The sequence below is a fragment of the Bufo gargarizans genome, chromosome 1 (assembly GCF_014858855.1).
Source record: "Bufo gargarizans isolate SCDJY-AF-19 chromosome 1, ASM1485885v1, whole genome shotgun sequence".
Classification (NCBI taxonomy): Eukaryota; Metazoa; Chordata; class Amphibia; order Anura; family Bufonidae; genus Bufo; species Bufo gargarizans.
The window spans coordinates 337,041,409-337,064,240 of record NC_058080.1 but is presented as its reverse complement, the minus strand read 5'-3'; the positions used below and the strand labels follow the sequence as shown (position 1 = coordinate 337,064,240).

Below are 22,832 nucleotides of genomic sequence, written 5' to 3'. Positions count from 1 at the left end.
ATTAAACAGTTTTTTTTTTTTTTTCTTTACTAATAATCCCTTCACTGCGATCGCATCATACATAAGCTAATTAATGATTTTCGTTCAGTAGAATTTATTAAAAATCGATTTTTGAAATATGTAAATTACCTTGCTACCAGCAAGTAGGGCGGCTACTTGCTGGTAGCAGCCGCATCCTCCGATGGTAATGACGCCCCCTCTGCTTGTTGATTGACAGATCCCGTCCGCTGGCCCTTTCTCTGCTGGCCCTGCCTGTTTTGATTCAATATCTGGCGCCTGCGCCGCGGCCGTACCTCTCTTCAATCTGCGCAGGCGCACTGAGAGGCGGCCACTCGCCTGGCCGTTTGCTCCTCAATGCGCCTGCGCATCCAAGTGCTTCTAAATATTATGAACTGCCCGTGGGGTCAAAGTAGTCAGTACACTACGGTTGCAACGGGTATAGAATTTTTGATACCCAATCGATATGATACCGGGATTTACTATACTTCGATGTTATTGCACATCCTAGAATTAGTTAGAGAACACGTCACACGCCGCTCTCAGAGCGAGCCATGTTCTCCTCAGCAGCACAGGGGAGGAGGGAGTCCCTCCCTCCCCACTGGAACATGTCTGCCATTGCAACCAATGAGGAGTTAGTACTGAGGAGGAGGGGAGGGACTGTGGCCACTGTGCCACGAATTAATAAAATTTACCGCTGAATACAAATGCAGGCGGCAGCTGCATGCAGTATCACATTCCTGGCACCCAGCCTTGATGACAGGGCGCCGCGATCCGCCAAACTGTGGCAATTAAGCCCTCAGGTGCCACACCTGAGGGGTTAATTGCAACAGTTTGGGGGATCGCCCTGGTCTATCATTGAGGATGGGTATGTGATACTGCCGGCACCCCCAGCCTACTGCCTCTGTCACACGACTGTATGGCTTTTTCAGTGTTTTGCGGTCTGTTTTTCCGTTTCCGATGGGTTTCCGTTTCTGCTCCGTTTTTTTTCCGTATGGCATATATAGTATACAGTAATTACATATAAAAAATTGGGCTGGGCATAACATTTTCAAGAATGGTTCCACAAAAACGGAACAGATAAGGAAGACATACGGTCGTGTGAAAGAGGCCTACATTTGTATTTATGGGTAAATTATATTGATTGGTGGCGCAGTGCACCCTCCACAAACCCCAGTATTATAATCATTTGTGGTGCAGTATCCCCAGCCCCACACCTACCCCTGTATTATATTTATTGGTGGCAGTGGCCACAGGGTCCCCTCCTCCTCAGTATGTTCATTGGTGGCAGCTTCTGATCGGAGCCGAAGCAGTGAAATTGCGGGGCTCCGATCAGTTACCATGGCAGCCAGGACGCTACTGAAGCCATCCATGACTACCATGGTAAGCTCCTTGCTGCTGTGTCAACAAAGAGCAGGGCAGCAGGGACAGTACTAAAATACTATTCACCCTAATAAAGCTCTATTAGGGCGAATAGGACAAGGGTCGTTGCCCCTAAGTAGTTATTAAATAAAAAACGCCAAAATATTAAAAGTTTAAATCACCCCCTTTCCCAATTTTACATGTAAAAACTAATATATATATATCGCTACAATTGAAAAAATCCAAACTATTAAAATATTTAAAAATAGGTACTATTGCTGTGAACGCCGTGACAAAAAAATAAAATACGTTCCATAAAATGGGGAATGGACATGGTTTTCTTTGTGTTTTTTATTTGATTTCGATACCATTAAAAACTATTGCAATACTCAATAACATTGAGTATTGCAATAGTTTTTGATGGTATCGAAATCGAATCAAAATTTTGGTATCTTGACAACCCTACAGTACACCTCTCAATAAATTCGGTGTAGTTTCCAAAATGGGGTCACTTTTTGGGGGTTTCTACTGTAGGAATTCCTTAGTTTGCCGAATATTAGTAACCCGAGTATTATTCCAGCACAATCTGCTCTCAAAAAACAGTATGTTGCTCCTTTCTTTCTGAGATTTGCTGTGCGCCCATACAGTTGTTTACGGACATAAGGCCTCATGCACATGAACGTATTTTGTTTCCGTGTCCGTTCCGTTTTTTTTTTTTTTTTGCGGATAGGATGCGGATCCATTCATTTCAATGGGTCCGCAAAAAATGCGGACAGCACACCATGTGCTATCCGTTCCGTAGCCCCACAAAAAATATGTCCTATTCTTGTCCGTTTTGCAGACAAGGATAGGCATTGTTACAATGGAGCCGTAAAAATACATCCCAAAACACATTGCCCTCCCGAGCACGGCGATACCACATGTGTGACACTTTTTTACAGCCTAGGTGCGCAAAGGGGCCCAAATTCGAATGAGTATCTTTTAGGAGGGCATTTGGATTCCAGACTTCTTCTCACGCTTTAGGGCCCCTAAAATGGCAGGGCAGTATAAAAACCCCACATGTGACCCCATTTTGGAAAGAAAACACCCCAAGGTATTCCGTGAGGGGCATGGCGAGTTCCTAGAATATTTTTTGGGGGCACAAGTTAGCAGAAAATGATTTTGTGAGAGAGAAAAAAAAATTAAAAATATTCTAGGAACTCGCCATGCCCCTCACGGAATACCTTGGGGCATCTTCTTTCCAAAATGGGGTCACTTATGGGGTATTTATACTGCCCTGCCATTTTAGGGGCCCTAAAGCGTGAGAAGAAGTCTGGAATATAAATGTCTAAAATTTTTACGCATTTGGATTCCGTGAGGGGTATGGTGAGTTCATGTGAGATTTTATTTTTTGTCACAATTTAGTGGAATATGAGACTTTGTAAGAAAAAAAAAACACAAAAAAAAACACAAAAAAAAACCTATTTCCGCTATGAACTCTCAATGCCCCTCAAAAGTGATCCTTATAGCGCCGCAGCGATTTTACGATGTTTTTGCAGTGATCAGAAAAAAAAAAACTCTGTAACTGCGGTGGGGCGGACTGAACGCAAGTGTGCGCACAAGATCAGGCCTGATCGGGCGAACACTGCTTACTGTAGAGCCTATAGAACATGTCCTATTCTTGTCCGCAATTGTGGCGCGTCAATGAGGAATAACCCGGCCACCCGCAGGACGCAATCCTGCGTTAGGCGGTAGGGTAGCGGTTAAAACAAAAAAATCCAAAACAAAAACTGAACAATGTAAATTTCGTCTCCATTTACCTTTAATTATTGTGGAACACCTAAGGGTTAACAGTTTGTAAAACCAGTTTTGAATAGTTTGAGGGGTGGTTTTTTATTATTTAAGGACCTCAAATTAACTTCAGAACTGAAAAAGTTAGTTTTGAAAATTTTATAAGAATTATAGAAAATTGCTATTTTTTTCAAACTTTTGGGGTAAATTTTGTATTTTTTTAATAATATTATGGTTAAACATATGGACCCAAATTTATCCATAACATCAAGTACGAGATGTCATGAGAAAACAGTCTCAGAATCGCTTGGATAAGTAAAAGCATTCCAAAGTTATTAGCATATAAAAGGACACATCAGATTTGAAACATTAGGCCTTGTCACGAAGGTGAAAAATGGTTTGGTCTTCAAAGTAGAGATGACCAAATTTTATATTTTGATATTTGTTCATGCTTCGTTTACTGGTAAAAGGTGAATTGCATTATGGATTCCGTTACCACGGACCATAATGCAATTCTATGACAGAATGAATAACGGAATGCCTTTAGAGGCATTCCGTTATTCATTAAGTCTATGGGCTGCAAAAAGCATCCGTGCCGTTTCTATTATGCAGGGGTGTCCTCTCCTGCATTTAGTCATAGAATTGTGTTATGGTCCGTGGTAACGGAATCCATAACGCAATTCCCCTTTTACCAGTAAACGAAGCGTGAACAAATTTCATAACCTGAAATTCGCTCATCTCTATTAATAAGCACAAGTCTGGATTTTATCTATTAAAAAAAACTGCAGACATTTTGTTTTTGGAATAAGGTACACCAGTTTCATCATAGCATGTTAGTTTTTTACTGTGAAACTAAAAGAAACAAATAAATGATAAATAGCTCTTAATTTTGACTTATATTGCTATTTTGTATTCACATCTGTGCAAAATTTGTTTCAGTTACAGCCCAAATTCTACATTTAACATTCATGTAGATCTAAACACTATGGATATCCGCTTACCTATGAATTTCTCCTCTGTTCATATGTCCTTGCCCAGTGGGAGCTGGTATGCCACGATCTACTTGTGACAATGAAAATAAAAAACAATGTTTTATAGGTCCAAAAGAGAAAAATCCACTGCCACAAAAGTACAGTCTGTTGACCAAGATTGATCCTAAGATAACTAAGTGTTCGGTTTATTCCATACTAGCTGAAGGACCTGGCTTTGCACCGGTATATAATCTATTTAATTTAATGTTTGTGTGTACCTGATGTACCTGTGTGATTGTAAGTGCGACGGTGCAAATTCCTTTAGCGCACATACACAGCTTTATATATTAGACTCTCAATCTTACCAGATCTTGAAGGATAAGTATTCATCTTACGTCCATGATCTCCCCAATCCCGACCATCCCTAAAGTAAAAACATTTAGCATTTTTAAAATTGTAATAACTAGCTTATAGAGAGCATCACTACGGACATGTCTGTTTTTATAAATACTTGAATTTCCTCTGTCCATATTCAGAGAAACAAAAACATGCATAGGTAAACTGTCTCTTTACAATGAGTTTAGCAATAACTACACACAATTAGTAATTTTGAGAAATCAATGCTCGTTTATTGCACATTTCTAGCCAAGACACTGAAGCTCCTCGGAATGAGACCGTCTGTCATGCAAATTTCTGGGAAACACTCCCCAATCATATGTGATGACTTGCGTTGAGGCAATATTTATCACACCATGTATTAAAAGAAAAATTTTACAATGATATATATATATATATATATATATTATAGTCACAATCACATGCATACATTAAAATACAAATGTTTCTAGTCCCTTAAGGCTACTTTCAGACCTCCAGTTTGAATTCTTGTAGGCTGTTTCCAGAAGAGAACAACCTGCTGGAATGAATTATAATGGGGTCCAGTGGAGATACGTACTGGCATGGCTATAACAGCTGCCTGGGTGAAATTGTGGGTATGTGAGCTGAACCTGGACAACCCCTTTAAGAGGTCACATTTACTGAAATCAACAGCTATTTCAACGAAAAACATTCAAAGCTGCTGTTTTGAAGTGAACTGCCTCCCACCTTCATAGATATTTTGCTTGATGATACTCCAAAGGTTCTCAATAGGGTTGAGGTCAGGGGAGGATGGTGGCCACACCATGAGTTTCTCTCCTTTTATGCCCATAGTAGCCAATTAACCAAAAGTATTTTGTAGCATAAAGGTCATGCATGAAGATTAATTTGCTACAGAAGGCACGGTTCATCTTTTTGCACCATGGAAGAAAGTGGTCAGTCAGAAATGCTATATACTTTGCCAAGGTCATTTTCACACCTTCAGGGACGCTAAAGGAGCCTACCAGCTCTCTCCCCATGATTCTGGCCCAAAAGACTACTCTGCCACCTCCTTGCTGATGGTGCAGAATTGTTGGGACATGGTGGCCATCCACCAACTTTCCACTACTACATCCATCTCGACCATCCAGGGTTGCACACACATCAGTCAACAATTTTGTTTGAAAATGAGTCTTCATGTATGTCTGGGCCCATGTTAAATAATATGTGATATCATATTAATTGGTATTTAATATAAAGTATGTATTACACTACACAGTGACACCATTTATAGTAATACACTTGGCAATGGGAGGTCTGTATGGGAACGTCAAGAACTATATTTGAAGTCTACCATATATAACAATGTGTGAGCCCATACATTAGTAAAGACACGCCTGTATCTATGGTATAAATGACTGACAGGGACAGACAAAGGGGGGTCTTCTTACACTCACTCTCAAGTCTGTTGGGGGTTGTTGGCTGCTGGAGAAAATGAAGGGAGGACACATGGAGCTTGAGAAAAGGATTCCTGACCTTTAACAATGATACTTCAAGGACTACCAACATTTACTCATGGACAATAGATTAAGACTTTTCCAAACCCATTTCTGTAAGTAATCAACTCTTATGAAGACTGAATATAAATCACATTATTCATTTTTTATAACTTTTGTTGAATCCTGGTGATGAGTCATCCAGGTGTTCTTTACTCCAAATAAGCATACACTAGATTTGGAGAGGATTACCAAATTAGGTTGATACATTTTTCATACATAAATATTTTACATAAAGAGACATATTACATTTGGTGAGCTAGTGCGATACTGATACATAATTTAAGCTTGAAGAGGGGGAGGAGAGAACTCAAAAATAATTATCAAGCTTTAATAAATTGGAGAATCTAAGAAGAAACTTATGAAGGACGACAACAAGTGTCAGACATACCAAGTTGTGCTGATGACAGAAGCGCAGCCTTGAATCTACTGAGGTTGTGAGTATGGAAATAATACATTCTATTGCTGATAAGAGTAGATTACAATTTACATTGAAGCCTAGTAAAAAGTATGATTTGCAGAAGATATAGTTTGATTTAATATGCAGAATGTGAAAAGGAAAACAAGAAAATAGACTACTGTAAGCGTATTTTAGTCAGAAAAGAGAGCGAAAATAAGGAATATTTTCCATATGGTAAAGGTTTTTCACAGACTATTGTACTAGTGAAGATCCCAACTAGAGATGAGCGAACTTCTGTTTTAAGTTCGGCGTCTAAAGTTCGGGGGCGGGTTAGCGGAGAATCCCGATCTGGAACCGGATATGGATTCCGACTTCCGTTGTGGTCCGTGGTAGCGGAATCAATAATGGCCGATTATTGATTCCGCTACCACGGACCACAACGGAAGTCGGAATCCATATCCGGTTCCATATCGGGATTCTCCGCTAACCCGCCCCCGAACTTTAGACGCCGAACTTAAAACAGAAGTTCGCTCATCTCTAATCCCAACCACAGATGCTGCGATCTGTAAAAATGCATCTACTGAGGGTGGAAATAGCAATAAAGTAGAGGAAAGTAAGAATAATGAGGATTTGAGAACTCAGCAAAATGAGATAAAACACATACGTACATCTTTGGGGCAATTGTGTTTTAAGTTCGGCGTCTAAAGTTCAAGTTCAGGTTATCGAAGTATCCCGTTATGGATTCTAAATTCCGTTATGGTCCGTGGTAGTGGAATCCATAACGGGATACTTCGATAACCCGAACCCGAACTTTAGACGCCGAACTTAAAACACAAGTTCGCTCAACACTAATTATGAGGTAAAAATAATTTTTGCAATTGATATTTAGAAAAAATATGGAGTCTTTTATTCTGTACAGAGCTGCGATGCTCTAATAGAGGGATCTTAATTTTTTCTCTCGCCTTACAATTGGGGAGCTGACAGGCTCCTTATCCCTGCTCTTTGACATAAACAGGCATTACAGCTGACTGATAAGAATTTGGCTTAAGTGTTTATGACCTATTAAATTATAGATAAGGGTTATTAGATTACTGGCACAAAGTGAAAGTAGGATGCACACGGCTAGAAAAACAGTTAACCCTTTGTGATGGAACAGCTCAATATTTTTAATACAGACCAATTAAAAAAATATATTTTTAGCCCAAAAAAAGTAAAATGCAATCTTAGCCAGCGAGAAGATGACCGCTCCCAGGACAAATTCAAGTCACCGCCTAGTTAAACCGAATTGCCTCATTAGCATATGAGGCGCCAGAACTACCGGAGACCACAGCGGACGAAAGGGGGGGTTCCTTTAAAAAACAATAATAAGCGGAAATACATCACTGGGGGCCGCACTGTTAGGTAATATAACTATTTCTATACATGTACCCTGGTGAAGGGTCTTCTTTAACCCTTTCATGACCAAGGGTCATTGATGCCCCAGTGTCCAGGTCAAAATTTACAAATCTGACATGCGTCACTTTATGTGGTAATAGCTTTGGAACACTTTTACTTATCCACACCATTCTGAGATTGTTTTCTCGTGACACATTGTACTTCATGATAGTCATATATTTGAGTCAATATATTTCACCTTTATTTATGAAAAAATCCCAAATTTACCAAAAATGTGGAAAAATTCACAATTTTCCAAATTTCAATTTCTCTGCTTCTAAAACAGAAAGTCATACCTAATAAAATATTCATTACTTAACATTCCCCATATGTCTACTTTATGTTGGCATCATTTTTGAAATGTAATTTTATTATTTTAGGACGTTACAAGGCTTAGAAGTTTAGAAGCAATTCTTACAATTTTTAAGAAAATTTCCAAAACCCACTTTTTAAGGACCAGTTCAGGTCTGAAGTCACTTTGTGGGGCTTACATAGTGGAAACCCCCCATAAATGACCCCATTGTAGAAACTACACCCCTCATGTTACGCAAAACTGATTTTACAAACTTTGTTAACCCTTTAGGCGTTCCACAAGAATTAAAGGAAAATGGAGATGAAATTGAGAGTTAACAGCCAAACAAAACTCAATATTTATTACCCTGATTCCGCGGTTTACATAAACACCCCACATGTGGTCGTAAACTGCTGTACGGGCACACGGCAGGGCGCAGAAGGAAAGGAATGCCATACAGTTTTTGGAAGGCAGATTGTGCTGGATTGGTTTTCTGAACGCCATATGTTTTTTATTTTTCTGCCCATCGTCTTGTGCAGGGGCTCGTTTTTTGCAGAAAGTGTGGAGGTTTATATTGGTATCATTTTTGGGTACATAGGATTTTTTGATCATTCATTATTACACTTTATGGGGCAAGGTGACCCAAAAATTGGCTGTTTTGGAACAGTTTTCATTTATTTATTTTTACAGCGTTCATCTGAGGAGTTAGGTCATGTGATAGTTTTATAGAGAAGATCGTTACAGACGTGGCAATACCTAAATATGTATACTTTTTCTTATTTATTTAAGTTTTACACAATAATAGCATTTCTGAAACCAAAAAAATGATGTTTTAGTGTCTATAGTCTGAGAGCCATAGCTTTTTTATTTTTTGGGCGATTGTCTTAAATAGGGTATCATTTTTTGCGAGACGAGGTGACGGTTTGATTGATACTATTTTGGCGGTCAAACGCCTTTTTGATCGCTTGCTGTTGCACTTTTGTGATGTAAGGTGACAAAAATGGCTTTTTTTTACACAGTTTTTTTTTTTTTTTTTATGGTGTTTATCGGACGGGGTCTATCATGTGATATCTTTATAGAGACGGTCGTTACGGACGCGGTGATACCTAATATGTGTAGTTTTTTCATTTTTAATTTTTTATAGGAAAATGTTTTTTTTTATTTTACATTTTTATTTAATAATTTTTACTTTTATTTTTTTTTTCACTTTTTTTTTATCAAGTCCCTCTTCGATCATGAAGATCCAGTGGGGCTGATGGCTGTACTATACTTTGCAATGCTCTTGCATTGCAAAGTGTAATACATTCAGATGCCCTGTAGGTGGCAACAGCGGACGCTTTTGCAAAGCGTCCGGTTGCCAGGGCAACCATCGCAGCGCAGCAGCCCCGATGGTGGAGAGAGGGAGCCCCCTCCCTCTATTAACCCCATAGATGCTGCTGCCGCAGCATCTATGGGGTCACAGAATTTACAGCAGAGTGTCAGCATAGAGCTGACACTCTGATGATGGCGGCGGCTCAGGAATGGAGCCGCCGCCATCAAACAGCAGGGGGGCAGACGGGGGGCAGCGCTGGAAGGGGGAGGGGGGGGAGGGAGGTATGACAAGGCAGCAGGGGGCGGACTCAAGGAGGGGGCAGTGCCGCAGCACTAGGAACAGACGGAGGGGGCACAGATGGGCCTGCACAGATCGGGGCAGGGGGGTAAGTGTCTGCAGGCACAGATCGGGGGCGGGGGGCTGCACAGATGGGGGGCTGCAAGGACACTGATTTCAGGCTCTGATCTGCAGAGCGCAGATCAGAGCCTGAAACCGGAATTTTAACACTGCCGCGATCCGATTGGTTAGTCTGCACAGACTAACCAATCGGATCGATTGCCGGCAAGGGGCCACTCTGATTGGTCCCTTGCCGGCATTACTGCACTGTATGCTGTCCGTGACAGCAGCAGGGCAGGGGCAGAAGCTTTAATCCAAGCGCTTTGCATCGCTTGGATTAAAGAGCTGCCAGAACGTATATATACGTGGTAGCTGCACGGGGTATGTGCAGCTATCACGTATATATACAGATTGCGGTCGGGAAGGGGTTAAGGACCAGCGCCATACAAGTACAGCGGGCTGATCGGTTAGGTGCAGGAGCTGCGCCCGCACAATCAGCGGCAGGGGTCCGGCAGCCACTGATAGCCACACTCCTGCGATCAGCGCTGACTGTGGAACGAGCGGGATCCTGCCGGGGTGTCCATTGGGTCCTTTCCTTAGGCATCGTGGCTGCCTTCCGTGACAGCCTGTGAGATCCAGCCCCTTGCATCGCACAGGCAGGAAGCTGTAACTCTATTACACTGTATTACAGCCAATGTATTACAATACAATGCATTGCAAAGGGGATCAGACAAACAAAAGTTAAAGCCCCACAGTGGGACAAAAAATAAAGTTAAAAAAGAAGTTAAAAAAAAATTACAAGTTTCAAGTTTAAAAAAAAACAGTGTCCTTTTCCCAAAAGAAAGTAAACTTTTTTTTTTTAAAAATAGGGAGAAAAGTAGACATTAGGTATTGCCGCGTCCGTATCGACCGGCTCTATAAAAATATCACACAAACTAACCCCTCAGGTGAACACTGTCAAAAAAAAATTATAAAAAAACCTGTGCTAAAAACATTTTTTGTCACCTTAAATCACTGAAAGTGCAACACCAATCGATCAAAAAAGATGTATGCCCCCAAAATACAGTCCTGATCAAAAGTTTAAGACCACTTAAAAATATTGCAAAAAAGTCATATTTAGAATTTAGAATGTCAGAATGTCAGCGGTCCGTACGGACCGCTGTATGGAAAGGGTTAAGTCAGGGAGCTCCCTCCCTCTGCCATCGGGGGGCTGCTGTGCCTTTGCAGCCCCCAGATGGATGGGGTGACAGAGGGAGGGAGCTCCCCTCCTTCCCCGTCTGCTCAGTTGTGGCAGACGGGGAAGGTTCCCATGGCAACAGGACGCCTTTTCAGGCATCCTGCTGTCCATGGGGCTGAACAGATCTATGCTAAAGGAATAGATCTGTTCAGACAGTGTAAGTAAAATACAGGACAATACACTATATGGTGTATTGTACTGTATTATACAGACAGACCCACTGGATCTTCAAGAACCAAGTGGGTCTGGGTAAAAAAAAATGCAAAATAAATGTGAAAAAAAGTAAAGATAATAAAAACACATTTATCACTAAATAAAAAATAAAATACACTACACATTAGGTATCGCCGCGTCCGTAACGACCTGATCTATAAAACGGTCATGTTACTTTCCCCGCACAGTGAACGCCATAAAAATAAAAAAATAAAAACTATCAGGAAATTGAAATTCTGCCCACCTTACTTCCCAAAAAAGTAATAAGAGTGATCAAAACAGTCACATGTACGCTGAAATAGTACCAATCAAACAGTCACCTCATCCCGCAAAAAATGAGCCTCTACAATTGCCCCCCCCCAAAAAAAAACTATGGGGTTACTATAATGATTTTTTTTGTTTCAAAAATGATATTATTGTGTAAAACTTACAAACCGGATTCCAAAAAAGTTGGGACACTATACAAATCGTGAATAAAAACTGAATGCAATGATGTGGAGGTGCCAACTTCTAATATTTTATTCAGAATAGAACATAAATTATGGAACAAAAGTTTAAACTGAGAAAATTTACAATTTTATGGGAAAAATATGTTGAATCAGAATTTCATGGTGTCAACAAATCCCCAAAAAGTTGGGACAAGGCTATTTTCACCACTGTGTGGCATCTCCCCTTCTTCTTACAACACTGAACAGATGTCTGGGGACCGAGGAGAGCAGTTTCTCAAGTTTAGAAATAGGAATGCTCTCCCATTCTTGTCTTATACAGGCCTCTAACTGTTCAATCGTCTTGGGCCTTCTTTGTTGCACCTTCCTCTTTATGATGCGCCAAATGTTCTCTATAGGTGAAAGATCTGGACTGCAGACTGGCCATTTCAGTACCCGGATCCTTCTCCTAGGCAGCCATGATGTTGTGATTGATGCAGAATGTGGTCTGGCATTATCTTGTTGAAAAATGCAGGGTCTTCCCTGAAAGAGATGACGTCTGGATGGGAGCATATGTTGTTCTAGAACCTGAATATATTTTTCTGCATTGATGGTGCCTTTCCAGACATGCAAGCTGCCCATGCCACACGCACTCATGCAACCCCATACCATCAGAGATGCAGGCTTCTGAACTGAGCATTGATAACAACTTGGGTTGTCCTTGTCCTCTTTGGTCCGGATGACATGGCGTCCCAGATTTCCAAAAAGAACTTTGAATCGTGACTCGTCTGACCACAGAACAGTCTTCCATTTTGCCACACTCCATTTTAAATGATCCCTGGCCCAGTGAAAACGCCTGAGCTTGTGGATCTTGCTTAGAAATGGCTTCTTCTTTGCACTGTAGAGTTTCAGCTGGCAACGGCGGATGGCACGGTGGATTGTGTTCACTGACAATGGTTTCTGGAAGTATTCCTGAGCCCATTCTGTGATTTCCTTTACAGTAGCATTCCTGTTTGTGGTGCAGTGTCGTTTAAGGGCCCAGAGATCACGGGCATCCAGTATGGTTTTACGGCCTTGACCCTTACGAACAGAGATTGTTCCAGATTCTCTGAATCTTCGGATGATGTTATGCACAGTTGATGATGATAGATGCAGATTTTTCGCTGGGTAACACCTTTCTGATATTGCTCTTTCTGATAACTATCTTTCTGCGCAACATTGTGGGAATTGGTGATCCTCTACCCATCTTGGCTTCTGAGAGACTCTTTTTATACCCAATCATGTTGCCAATTGACCTAACTAGTGTAAATTGGTCTTCCAGCTCTTCGTTATGCTCAAATTTACTTTTTCCAGCCTCTTATTGCTACTTGTCCCAACTTTTTGGGGATTTGTTGACACCGTGAAAATTTGAATCAACGTATTTTTCCTTTAAAATGATACATTTACTCGGATTAAACGTTTGATCTGTCATCTACGTTCTATTACAAATAAAATATTGACATTTGCTATCTCCACATCATTGCATTCAGTTTTTATTCACAATTTGTTTAGTGTCCCAACTTTTTTTGAATTCGGTTTGTACATAAATAAATAAAAAGTATACATATTAGGTATTGCCGCGTCCGTATCGAATAGGCTCCATAATAATGTCATATGAGCTAACCCCTCGAATGAACACCGTACTCGAATGAACACCGTAAAAAAAATAATAATTGAAAATAGAAAATAAACAATTTTTTGTCACCTTGCATCACAAAAAATAGCGCCAATCAAACCATCATCTCATCCCGCAAAAATCATACCCTACCCAAGATAATCGCCCAAAAACTGAAAAAACTATGGCTCTTAGACTATGGAAACACTAAAACATCATTTTTTTGTTTCAAAAATGAAATCATTGTGTTAAATTTACATAAATAAATAAAAATTGTATACATATTAGGTATCGCCGCCTCCGTATCGACAGGCTCTACAAAAATATCACATGACCCAACCCCTCCGGTGAACACCGTAAAAAAATAAAAACTGTTTTAAAAAAGCCATTTTTTGTCATCTATCACAAAAAGTGTAATAGCAAGCGATCAAAAAGTCATATGCACCCCAAAATAGTGCCATTAAACAGTCATCTCATCCCACAAAAAATGAGACCCTACCTTAGATAATCGCCCAAAAACTGAAAAAAACTATGGCTCTCTGACTATGGAGACGCTAAAACATATTTTTTTTGTTTCAAAAATGAAATCATTGTGTAAAACTTACATAAATAAAAAAAATTGTATACATATTAGGTATCGCAGCGTCCATGACAACCTGCTCTATAAAAATACCACATGATCTAACCTGTCAGATGAATGTTGTAAATAAAAAAAAAAACTGTGCCAATTTCTTGTTACCTTGCCTCACAAAAAGTGTAATATAGAGCAACCAAAAATCATATGTACCCTAAACTAGTACCAACAAAACTTCCACCCTATCCCGTAGTTTCTAAAATGGGGTTACTTTTTTGGAGTTTCTACTCTAGGGGTGGATCAGTGGGGCTTCAAATGGGACAGGGTGTCCAAAAAAACTGTCTAGCAAAATCTGCCTTCCAAAAACCGTATATATGGCATTCCTTTCCTTCTGTGCCCTGCCGTGTGCCCGTACAGCAGTTTGCGACCACACATGGGGTGTTTCTGTAAACTACAGAATCAGGGCCATAAATAATGAGTTTTGTTTGGCTGTTAACCCTTGCTTTGTAACTGAAAAAAAAATTGTAAAATGGAAAATTTGCCCAAAAATTTTAATTCTGAAATTTCATCTCTATTTGCCAATAACTCTTGCGTAACACCTAAAGGGTTAATGACGTTTGTAAAATCAGTTTTGAATACCTTGAGGGGTGTAGTTTCTTAGATGGAGTCGCTTTTATGGAGTTTCTACTCTAGGGGTGCATCAGTGGGGCTTCAAATTGGACATGGTGTCCAAAAAAACTGTCTAGCAAAATCTGCCTTCCAGAAACTGTATGGCATTCATTTCCTTCTGCGCCCTGCCATGTGCCCGTACAACAGTTTACGACCACATATGGGGTGTTTCTGTAAACTACAGAATCAAGGCCATAAATAACGAGTTTTTTTTGGCTGTTAACCCTTGCTTTGTAACTGGAAAAAAAATTGTAAAATGGAAAATTTGCCCAAAAATTGAAATTCGGAAATTTCATCTCTATTTTCCAATAACTCTTGTGGAACACCTAAAGGGTTAATGACATTTGTAAAATCAGTTTTAAATACCTTGAGGGCTGTAGTTTCTTAGATGGGGTCACTTTTATGGAGTTTCTACTCTAGGAGTGCATCAGGGGGGCTTCAAATGGGACATGGTGTCCCAAAAAACTGTCTAGTAAAATCTGCCTTTCAAAAACCGTATGGCATTCCTTTCCCTCTGTGTCCTACCGTGTGCCCGTACAGTGGTTTATGACCACATATGGGGTGTTTCTGTAAACTACAGAATCAGAGCCATAAATATTGAGTCTTGTTTGGCTGTTAACCCTTGCTTTGTAACTGGAAAAAATTATTAAAATGGAAAATCTGCCAAAAAAGTGAAATTTTGAAATTGTATCTCAATTTTCCATTAATTCTTGTGGAACACCTAAAGGGTTAAAGTTTGTAAAATCAGTTTTGAATACCTTGAGGGGTGTAGTTTCTAGAATGGGGTCATTTTTGGGTGGTACCTATTATATAAGCCTCACAAAGTGACTTGAGACCTGAACTGGTCCCTAAAAATTGGGTTTTTGAAAAGTTCTGAAAAATTTCAAGATTTGCTTCCAAACTTCTAAGCCTTGTAACATCCCAAAATATAAAATAGAATTCCCAAAATGATGCAAACATGAAGTAGACATATGGGGAATGTAAAGTAATAACTATGTTTGGAGGTATTACTATGTATTATAGAAGTAGAGAAATTGAAACTTGGAAATTTGCAATTTAATTTTTTACTATTTAATTTTTGGTAAATTTGGTTTTTTTTTTTACTTCATGTTACCAGTGTCATGAAGTACAATATGTCCCGAAAAAACTATCTCAGAATGGCCTGGATAAGTCAAAGTGTTTTAAAGTTATCACCACATAAAGTGACACTGGTCAGATTTGCAAAAAATGGCCTGGTCCTTAAGGTGTTAAAATGGAAAATCTGCCAGAAAGTGAAATTCTGAAATGTCATCTTCATTTTCCTTTAATTCTTGTAGAACAGCTAAAGGGTTACCAAAGTTTGTAAAATCAGTTTTGAATACCTTGAAGAGTTTAGTTTCTAAAAAGGAGCCATTCATGGGTGGTTTCTATTATGTAAAGCCTCACAAAGTGACTTCAGACCTGATCTGGTCCTTAAAGGGAATTTGTCACCTATTTTGAGCATATAAAACTGCTAACATAGCAATGTTCAATAAAGTACCTTCATTCCAGCATTTGTCTTTCTTTTATTCAACTTTTCATTTAGATCAAAAAGCGATTTTTCTGATATGCTAATTAAGCTTCAAAGAGCCCAGAGGGGAATTATTACTCTCCTCTAATGTCCAGTAGCACTGCACCCAGCCTGCCACCTAAGAAATAAATATACTCCCACATCCTTGCCGAACGGCGCCGCCCCCTCCACTACATCATGTAATTTATTCAACCTACCAGCCTTGCGTCCTCCTTTCTTTCCCCAGAAATCTCGCGCAGCCGGAATATCGATGACTGCCTGAGCCTGTACGATACTCTGGCACTTAAGGGCAACAGCCTCAATAGTGTCACTGGGCATGCGCCGAGCCCAGTGATGTAATCAGAGTGCTGTTGCCTCAGGAGCCGGAGTATCGTCCAGCGCAGGCAGTCAGCGATACTGTGGCTGCGCGAGATTTCAGAGGCCAAGAAAGGAGGACGCAAGGATGGTGGGGTGAATAAATTACATGACGTAGTAGAGGGGGCGGCGCCATTCGGCAAGGATGTGGGAGCATATTTATTTCTTAGGAGGCGGGCTGGGCACTGCAGGGGGGTGTTACTGGGCACTAGAGAAGAGGAATAACGCCCCTCTGAGCACCTTGAAGATTAATTAGCATATCAGAAAAATCACTTTTTAATCTAAATGAAAAGTTGAATAAAGGTACTTTATTGAACATTGCTATGTTAGCAGTTTTATATGCTCAAAATAGGTGACAGATTCCTTTTAAAAAGTGGGTTTTGGAAATTTTCGTCTTTTCTGACCCAAAATAGAAAATTTAATTTACAAAATGATCCAAACATGAAGTAGACATATGGGAAATGTAAAGTAACTATTTTAAGAGGTATCACTATCTGTTTTAAAAGCAGATAAATTAAAATAAAATAAAAATTGCAAATTTTTCCAAATACTTGGTAAATTTTGTATTTCTTTATAAATAAAAATGAAATATTTTTACTCAAATTTACCACCGTCATGAAGTACGATATGTGCCGAAAAAACAATCTCAGAATGGCTTGGATAAGTAAAAGGGTTTTAAAGTTATCACCACATAAAGTGACATATCAGATTTGCAAAAAATTGGCTGGTCCTTAATGTGAAAAATGGCAGGGTCCTGAGGGGGTTAATGGGGAATTAAGTTTTTCTGCATTTCATCTGACAGTTTAATTTTCCTCAGTGAAGACAGTGGAGAAAAATGTATTTAATAGCTTTGCTTTCTCCTCATTGCTCTCTGCAACTCCCCCAAAACTTTTTATAGTACTACTATCTACTGAGCTGTCTTGCGGGACAAACCGTATTGTTCATTGATATGATTCTGGAGTGTGCGACTTTTTGATAACATTTTATTTCCTTTTTTGGGTAAGAGAATAAATGAAAAAATGGCAAATCAGCCATTTTTTACACTTTTTTCTGTTACGCCATTCGTTGTATTGGAAAAATATTTTTATATTTTAAAACTACGGGTGTTTTCAGATGTGGTGATGCTCAAGATGCTTATATTTTTTGTCATTTATGTATTGTATATTTTTAATTCTATGGAAATGGAGGCAATTTACATGTTCTTTTTTTATATATATATTTGTTTACATTTTTTAAACTTTTAGAAATAGTTTTGTAGCACATGTTTGATCCATGATCCATGATGAGAGCAGAATTGCTCATTTCTTATGTTGGCCTGTCACCTACTGGCCAAAATAAGAATTGCAGCTCCAATACCCTGAATCTTTTCAGAGAGACCGAGCGTATTGAATTCAAATACCAAAATCCTCATTGGCTGCAGGGGATGCCGGGTTTTTTTAACTTTTAGATGCGTGATCACAGTTGACCATGGCATCTAAAGGCTTTAATGACCACAATCGGCGTGAGCCAAGTGTCTCTGTTTGAAACAGCGGAGACCCGATTCTCTCGATGTGGTAGGCTATTGTAGAGACTGGATTACAGTGCCCTTCTATAGGCACAGTATAACACTACAAAAACAAAAAAAAAACACTCATTCACGTTCGAGGCTGTAGATTACTTTAACCTTCTAACAATCACATTAAAATTGGAAAAACCCTCCTAAAAATGTCACTTTTTAAAATCTTTTGCACAACTCAGGGGACACTATTGCATTTTTAACCCCTTAGTGACATCATTAATTTTGGCCTGAAGAACCAATAATATTTTCTCCCTATGTGTTCAAGCAGTCATAACTTCAGAATTTTTTCTCCTATTTTTTTTTATTTTGCGGGATTGGATGTAGGTTTTTTAGGAACCATTTGGGGGTATTAAATAACTTATTTTATTTTTAGGGGGAAAGATTAAAAAACAGCAATTTTTACATTATTTTGTGTAATTTATTTATGACATTCACGGTGTGGTAAAAATAATTTTATTATGTGGGATATTGATAATATCACATTTCTATATTTTTTTTTTTACAGTTTTTTTTTCTCTCCTCCTGCTCTATCTCCTCTACACTGAAGGGGAGGTGGGCTGCTTAAACTGCTCATATCTTTGGTTTGGTACCAGCTAGAGTTATGGGCTTTGTATTGTTTGAAAGCTGACATTAAAAGATTTTAGATACCAGAATGACAGCAATATGTTAAGTACAGGGGAATATATCACTGATAGAAATGAATATATCACTGATAGAAATGCATTGAATACTGCTGAAAGTTTAAGCAAAAGCAGGTTTTACTCGTGATTATTTTCGACTCGATTTCTAACAGTGATTTTATCCCCCTTTGCTTGGACTTTGTCATTTTTGTCTTATATGAAAGCCTGGAATGTGAGCTTACAAACAAGACCAGTTGCATGTTTCTAGCAACATCTAAAGCAGCCCTCCACTTTCTTCCTGAGCCCAGCTGGACTGGCGGAAAACAGTTAGGTGGATAAAGGACATTGCATCAACTCTAGCTCTGGTCCTGCCCAATTACAACAAACCATTCCTTCTGTTTTGCCACGAGACCTCAGGGCATGCGCTCTCTGTGTATACAGGATAAATGGAGTAAAACTCCAATAAAAATTTGAATACATAGGCACCAAACACCAAGGATCTTTACGGCTTTTATTCTTCATTTCAAATTCAAGTAACACGTTTCAGGGATGACATCTGGAAAGGATTTCATGACTTGGAAACTACACCAGCAGCCGCCCAAGTAACCCTGATGGCACTTATAAGCATGTAAACTGGTCAAAAATAAGATGACAAATTAGCACACACATTCAAGATATGTCTTCAGGGTTTCCCATTATTATGGGCCTATTTCACATAGTATGGTCTATGTGGGATCCTCAGGCAAACCAATTAAAGGGGTTGTCTTACTTAAGCAAATAGCATTTATCTTGCAGTTAATACAAGGCATCTACTAATATATTGTGACTGTTTATATTGTCTCCTTCGCTGGCTTCATACATTTTTCCTTAGCATTGTACAGTATATTGCGCATATCCAGGGATTATGGTCACTGGCGGCAAGCAGATATGTTTAAATACAGGAGGATATACCCCTCCAGTGTACTTGAATACTGCTGGAGCATCCGATAGGGTGTCTTTGTTTCTGTATCATTATCTGTATTACTTAGACAGTAAACGCTTCTACAGTAGGCAGTGTATTTGTAAGCCATTTATCACCAATCCCAAAAACTAACAATAGTAGTTTTTTTATGGGGTTTTCCAGGATTTTCCTACTGATGACATATCCTCAGAATAAGTCATCAGTAACTGATCTGACACCTACCAATCTTGGAAAACTGCCAGTATATTTTGGCAATCAGCCTACCCTTATTGCAGATAACCATCAGCTTGGTGGAAAACAGTCTCTTATAATAGAGGTAAAAATAATGATGCTGATGGAGATGTTGAGGGTATTAAGATATTAGTAGATATTGGTGGAAAATTCTTAGGTGGACATATGTTAGTATAATGTAACAAATATTTAGTCCCGGACTCATCGGAAAACAACACGTTGAAAAGTTCAAAATTTGTCAAGGAGAGCGGTAATACAATCGTACTATGACATTGGGTACCCAGATATATGTCTAATGTGGCATCCCACACAACATTGGTAGCCCAAATATTCGTACCTCTCTTGAGGTTTTCACCAACCTGTACCACTTGTTTGAAGGCTGTTCCCTGTCCAGGATTGGCGTCCCACGTGGATAGGAGGTAAGCACTAAACCTCGCGTAGTAAGGTGCGATCACTGAGGCTCACGAGGTCTGTGCCGCTCTATGTCATGTGCTTCTCTATGCAGCCATTCATAGTTTGAGGACAGGAAAGCCAGGTCCTGATGATGGTGTTGAAAGCTCTTTCAAAAAAAAATTTGAACGGAACAGACCACATGAGCCTAAGTAATCGCACCTTACTACGTGATGTATACTGCATACCTCCCATCTACGTGGGATGCCAAACCTGGACAGGGAATGGCCTTGGCCTTCAAACAAGCGGTACAGGTTGGTGAAAACGCAGAGAGAGGTACGAATATTTGGGCTACCAATGTCGTGTAGGACGCCACATTAGAAATATATCTGGGTACCCAATGTCATAGTACGATTGTATTACCGCTCTTCTTGACAAATTTATAACTTTCAATGTTTTGTTTACCGATGAGTCCAGGACTAAATATTAGTTAGTTACTAACATATGTCCACCTGAGCATTTTTGAGCTACAATATACAGGTGAAACTCGAAAAATTTGAATATCATGCAAAGTTCATTTATTTCAGTAATGCTACTTAAAAGGTGAAACTAACATATGAGAAAGACTTATTTACATGCAAAGCAAGATATTTCAAGCCTTTATTTGTTATAATTCGGATGATTGTGGCTGACAGCTTAAAGTCTCAATTTTGAGGTACCCTTTTCTCAGGGGGTATGGATTAATTAGCTGACTAGAGTGTGACACTTTGAGCCTAGAATATTGAACCTTTTCACAAAATTCTAAATTTTAAGCTGCATTAAGGCAATTCTTTTTAATTTGCATTACTGAAATAAATGGACTTTTGCACGATATTATAATTTTTCGAGTTTCACCTGTATATCATCTTTCACAATATCTACTAATATCTTAATACCCTCAACATCTCCATCAGCGTCATTATTTTTACCTCTCTATTATAAGAGACTGTTTTCCACTAAGCTGTTGGTTATCTGCAATAAGGGTAGGCTGATTGCCAAAATATACTAATTCTTTTATATTCTTTTTATATATTCTCTTAAAGACTACGTAGTCTGTGCTCTTTTGGGACTATTGACTCATTAATTATGTTTTAGATGCCATCTCTGATGTTTTTATTGTTATTACAGATTCATGGCTATTTATTACAGATTATTATTATTTTTTTTAGCATAACTTCTGACCTCACTACTTTTAGGGCATAGTTTGGTACGCTATTTATCATAATAAAATTACTATTTACTATTAAATTCTAGTGGTTCTATTTGATTGAGTGCCTGTCAAGTTCGCACTGACATTTATTTTTCGTTCCCATGTTAATAACCTTACATTTGTCATTGTTAAATCTCATCTGCCACTTCTGTGCCCAAGCCTCCAGTCTATTCAGATCCATCTGTAGCAGTATACTTTCCTCTTTTTAATTACTTTACATATTTTATTGTCATCTGCAAAAATTTATATTTTACAGCGCAAGCTTTCTACAATATCATTAATAAATACCCAATAAATGGAATCCAGTTGGGCAAAAGTATATTTAAACATCCTTTACTTGAGCTATGCGTTTCAGGGGGCTACCCTTCATGAGGCACATGAGGGGACTATCGGTTACCTGCGAAGGCAGAACAAAAGGACCCAGGCAGTCACCAACACCGCTTGCTGTGCAGTATAAAAAAAACAACCCACAGCCACAACGATCATGGTTTACACAACCTAAAAATTTTAGCGCAAAAGCATTTACCTTATCTCCTGCTTCTGCTTATTTTTTATACACAGCTCATAATAAATATATCGAAGAAAATAATAATGACCCCTTTAGTACCCCACTAGCGATGGTGACCCAAACTGAGTGTGCACCATTAATAACCACCCTCTGTTTTCTATCACTGAGCCAATTACCTAGCCACAATTTTCACAGTCCAAGCATTCTAATTTTATATACTAACCCTTTATGTATGTGGCACAGTATTAAATGCTTTGAAGAAGTCACAATATCCATTGACTTGCTGTGGTCAAGTATAGAACTTACCTTCTCATAGCATATGATTAAATTAGTCTGAAATTGAAAATGAAGCCATGCCGATAAGGTGTTATACGCTTATTTTCACTGAGGTACTCCAAGATAGCATCCCTTAGAAAACCTTAAGCTTACCCACAACAGATATTCAACTTACTGGCCTAACACTTTTAAAAGATAACTGTCGTATATATTTTTTGGGGAGCATTGGATTGTGGGGATTAATATCACCTTGGTGGCCCCATTTCAACTTTTCACTGTGTATTCAATTACCCCTTAATTCCACATTTTTGTTCCCTGTACAGCCTATTTTTACCTGTGCTTAAAATAGGGCTGCTATGCATGGTCCATCTATGTGTTGAAGGACAGAGCAGCAGAGTGCAGGCTGCTGCAAGGTCACATTACTGACACTCAGGGACTGTAAGTAAATGATTAAAGCCAGGTCCTCCCCAGCAGCTGATAACAGTGCCTGGGCTGTGTGCACTTATCCCTGTCCCTGCACTTGGCAGACGTTCCCTCACTCAGCAGAGCTGGATAATGTAGATGCAGACCAGGGAAGGGA

General features: G+C 39.2%; 1 protein-coding gene across 2 annotated transcripts in view; it reads right to left on the bottom strand.

Moving 5' to 3' along the window:
* Positions 1 to 22,832, bottom strand: part of LOC122946578 (scaffold attachment factor B1-like) — a 162,574-nt gene that overhangs the window by 14,094 nt on the left and 125,648 nt on the right. The window contains exons 4-5 of one of the 2 annotated variants that reach the window (XM_044306303.1): positions 4,466 to 4,524; positions 4,131 to 4,191 (exon numbers count right to left, since the gene is read on the bottom strand). In XM_044306303.1, coding sequence (XP_044162238.1) covers positions 4,131 to 4,191; positions 4,466 to 4,524 — 120 coding nt within the window. The remainder of the gene's footprint in view (positions 1 to 4,130; positions 4,192 to 4,465; positions 4,525 to 22,832) is intronic. The other variant, XM_044306311.1, reaches the window with a different exon arrangement.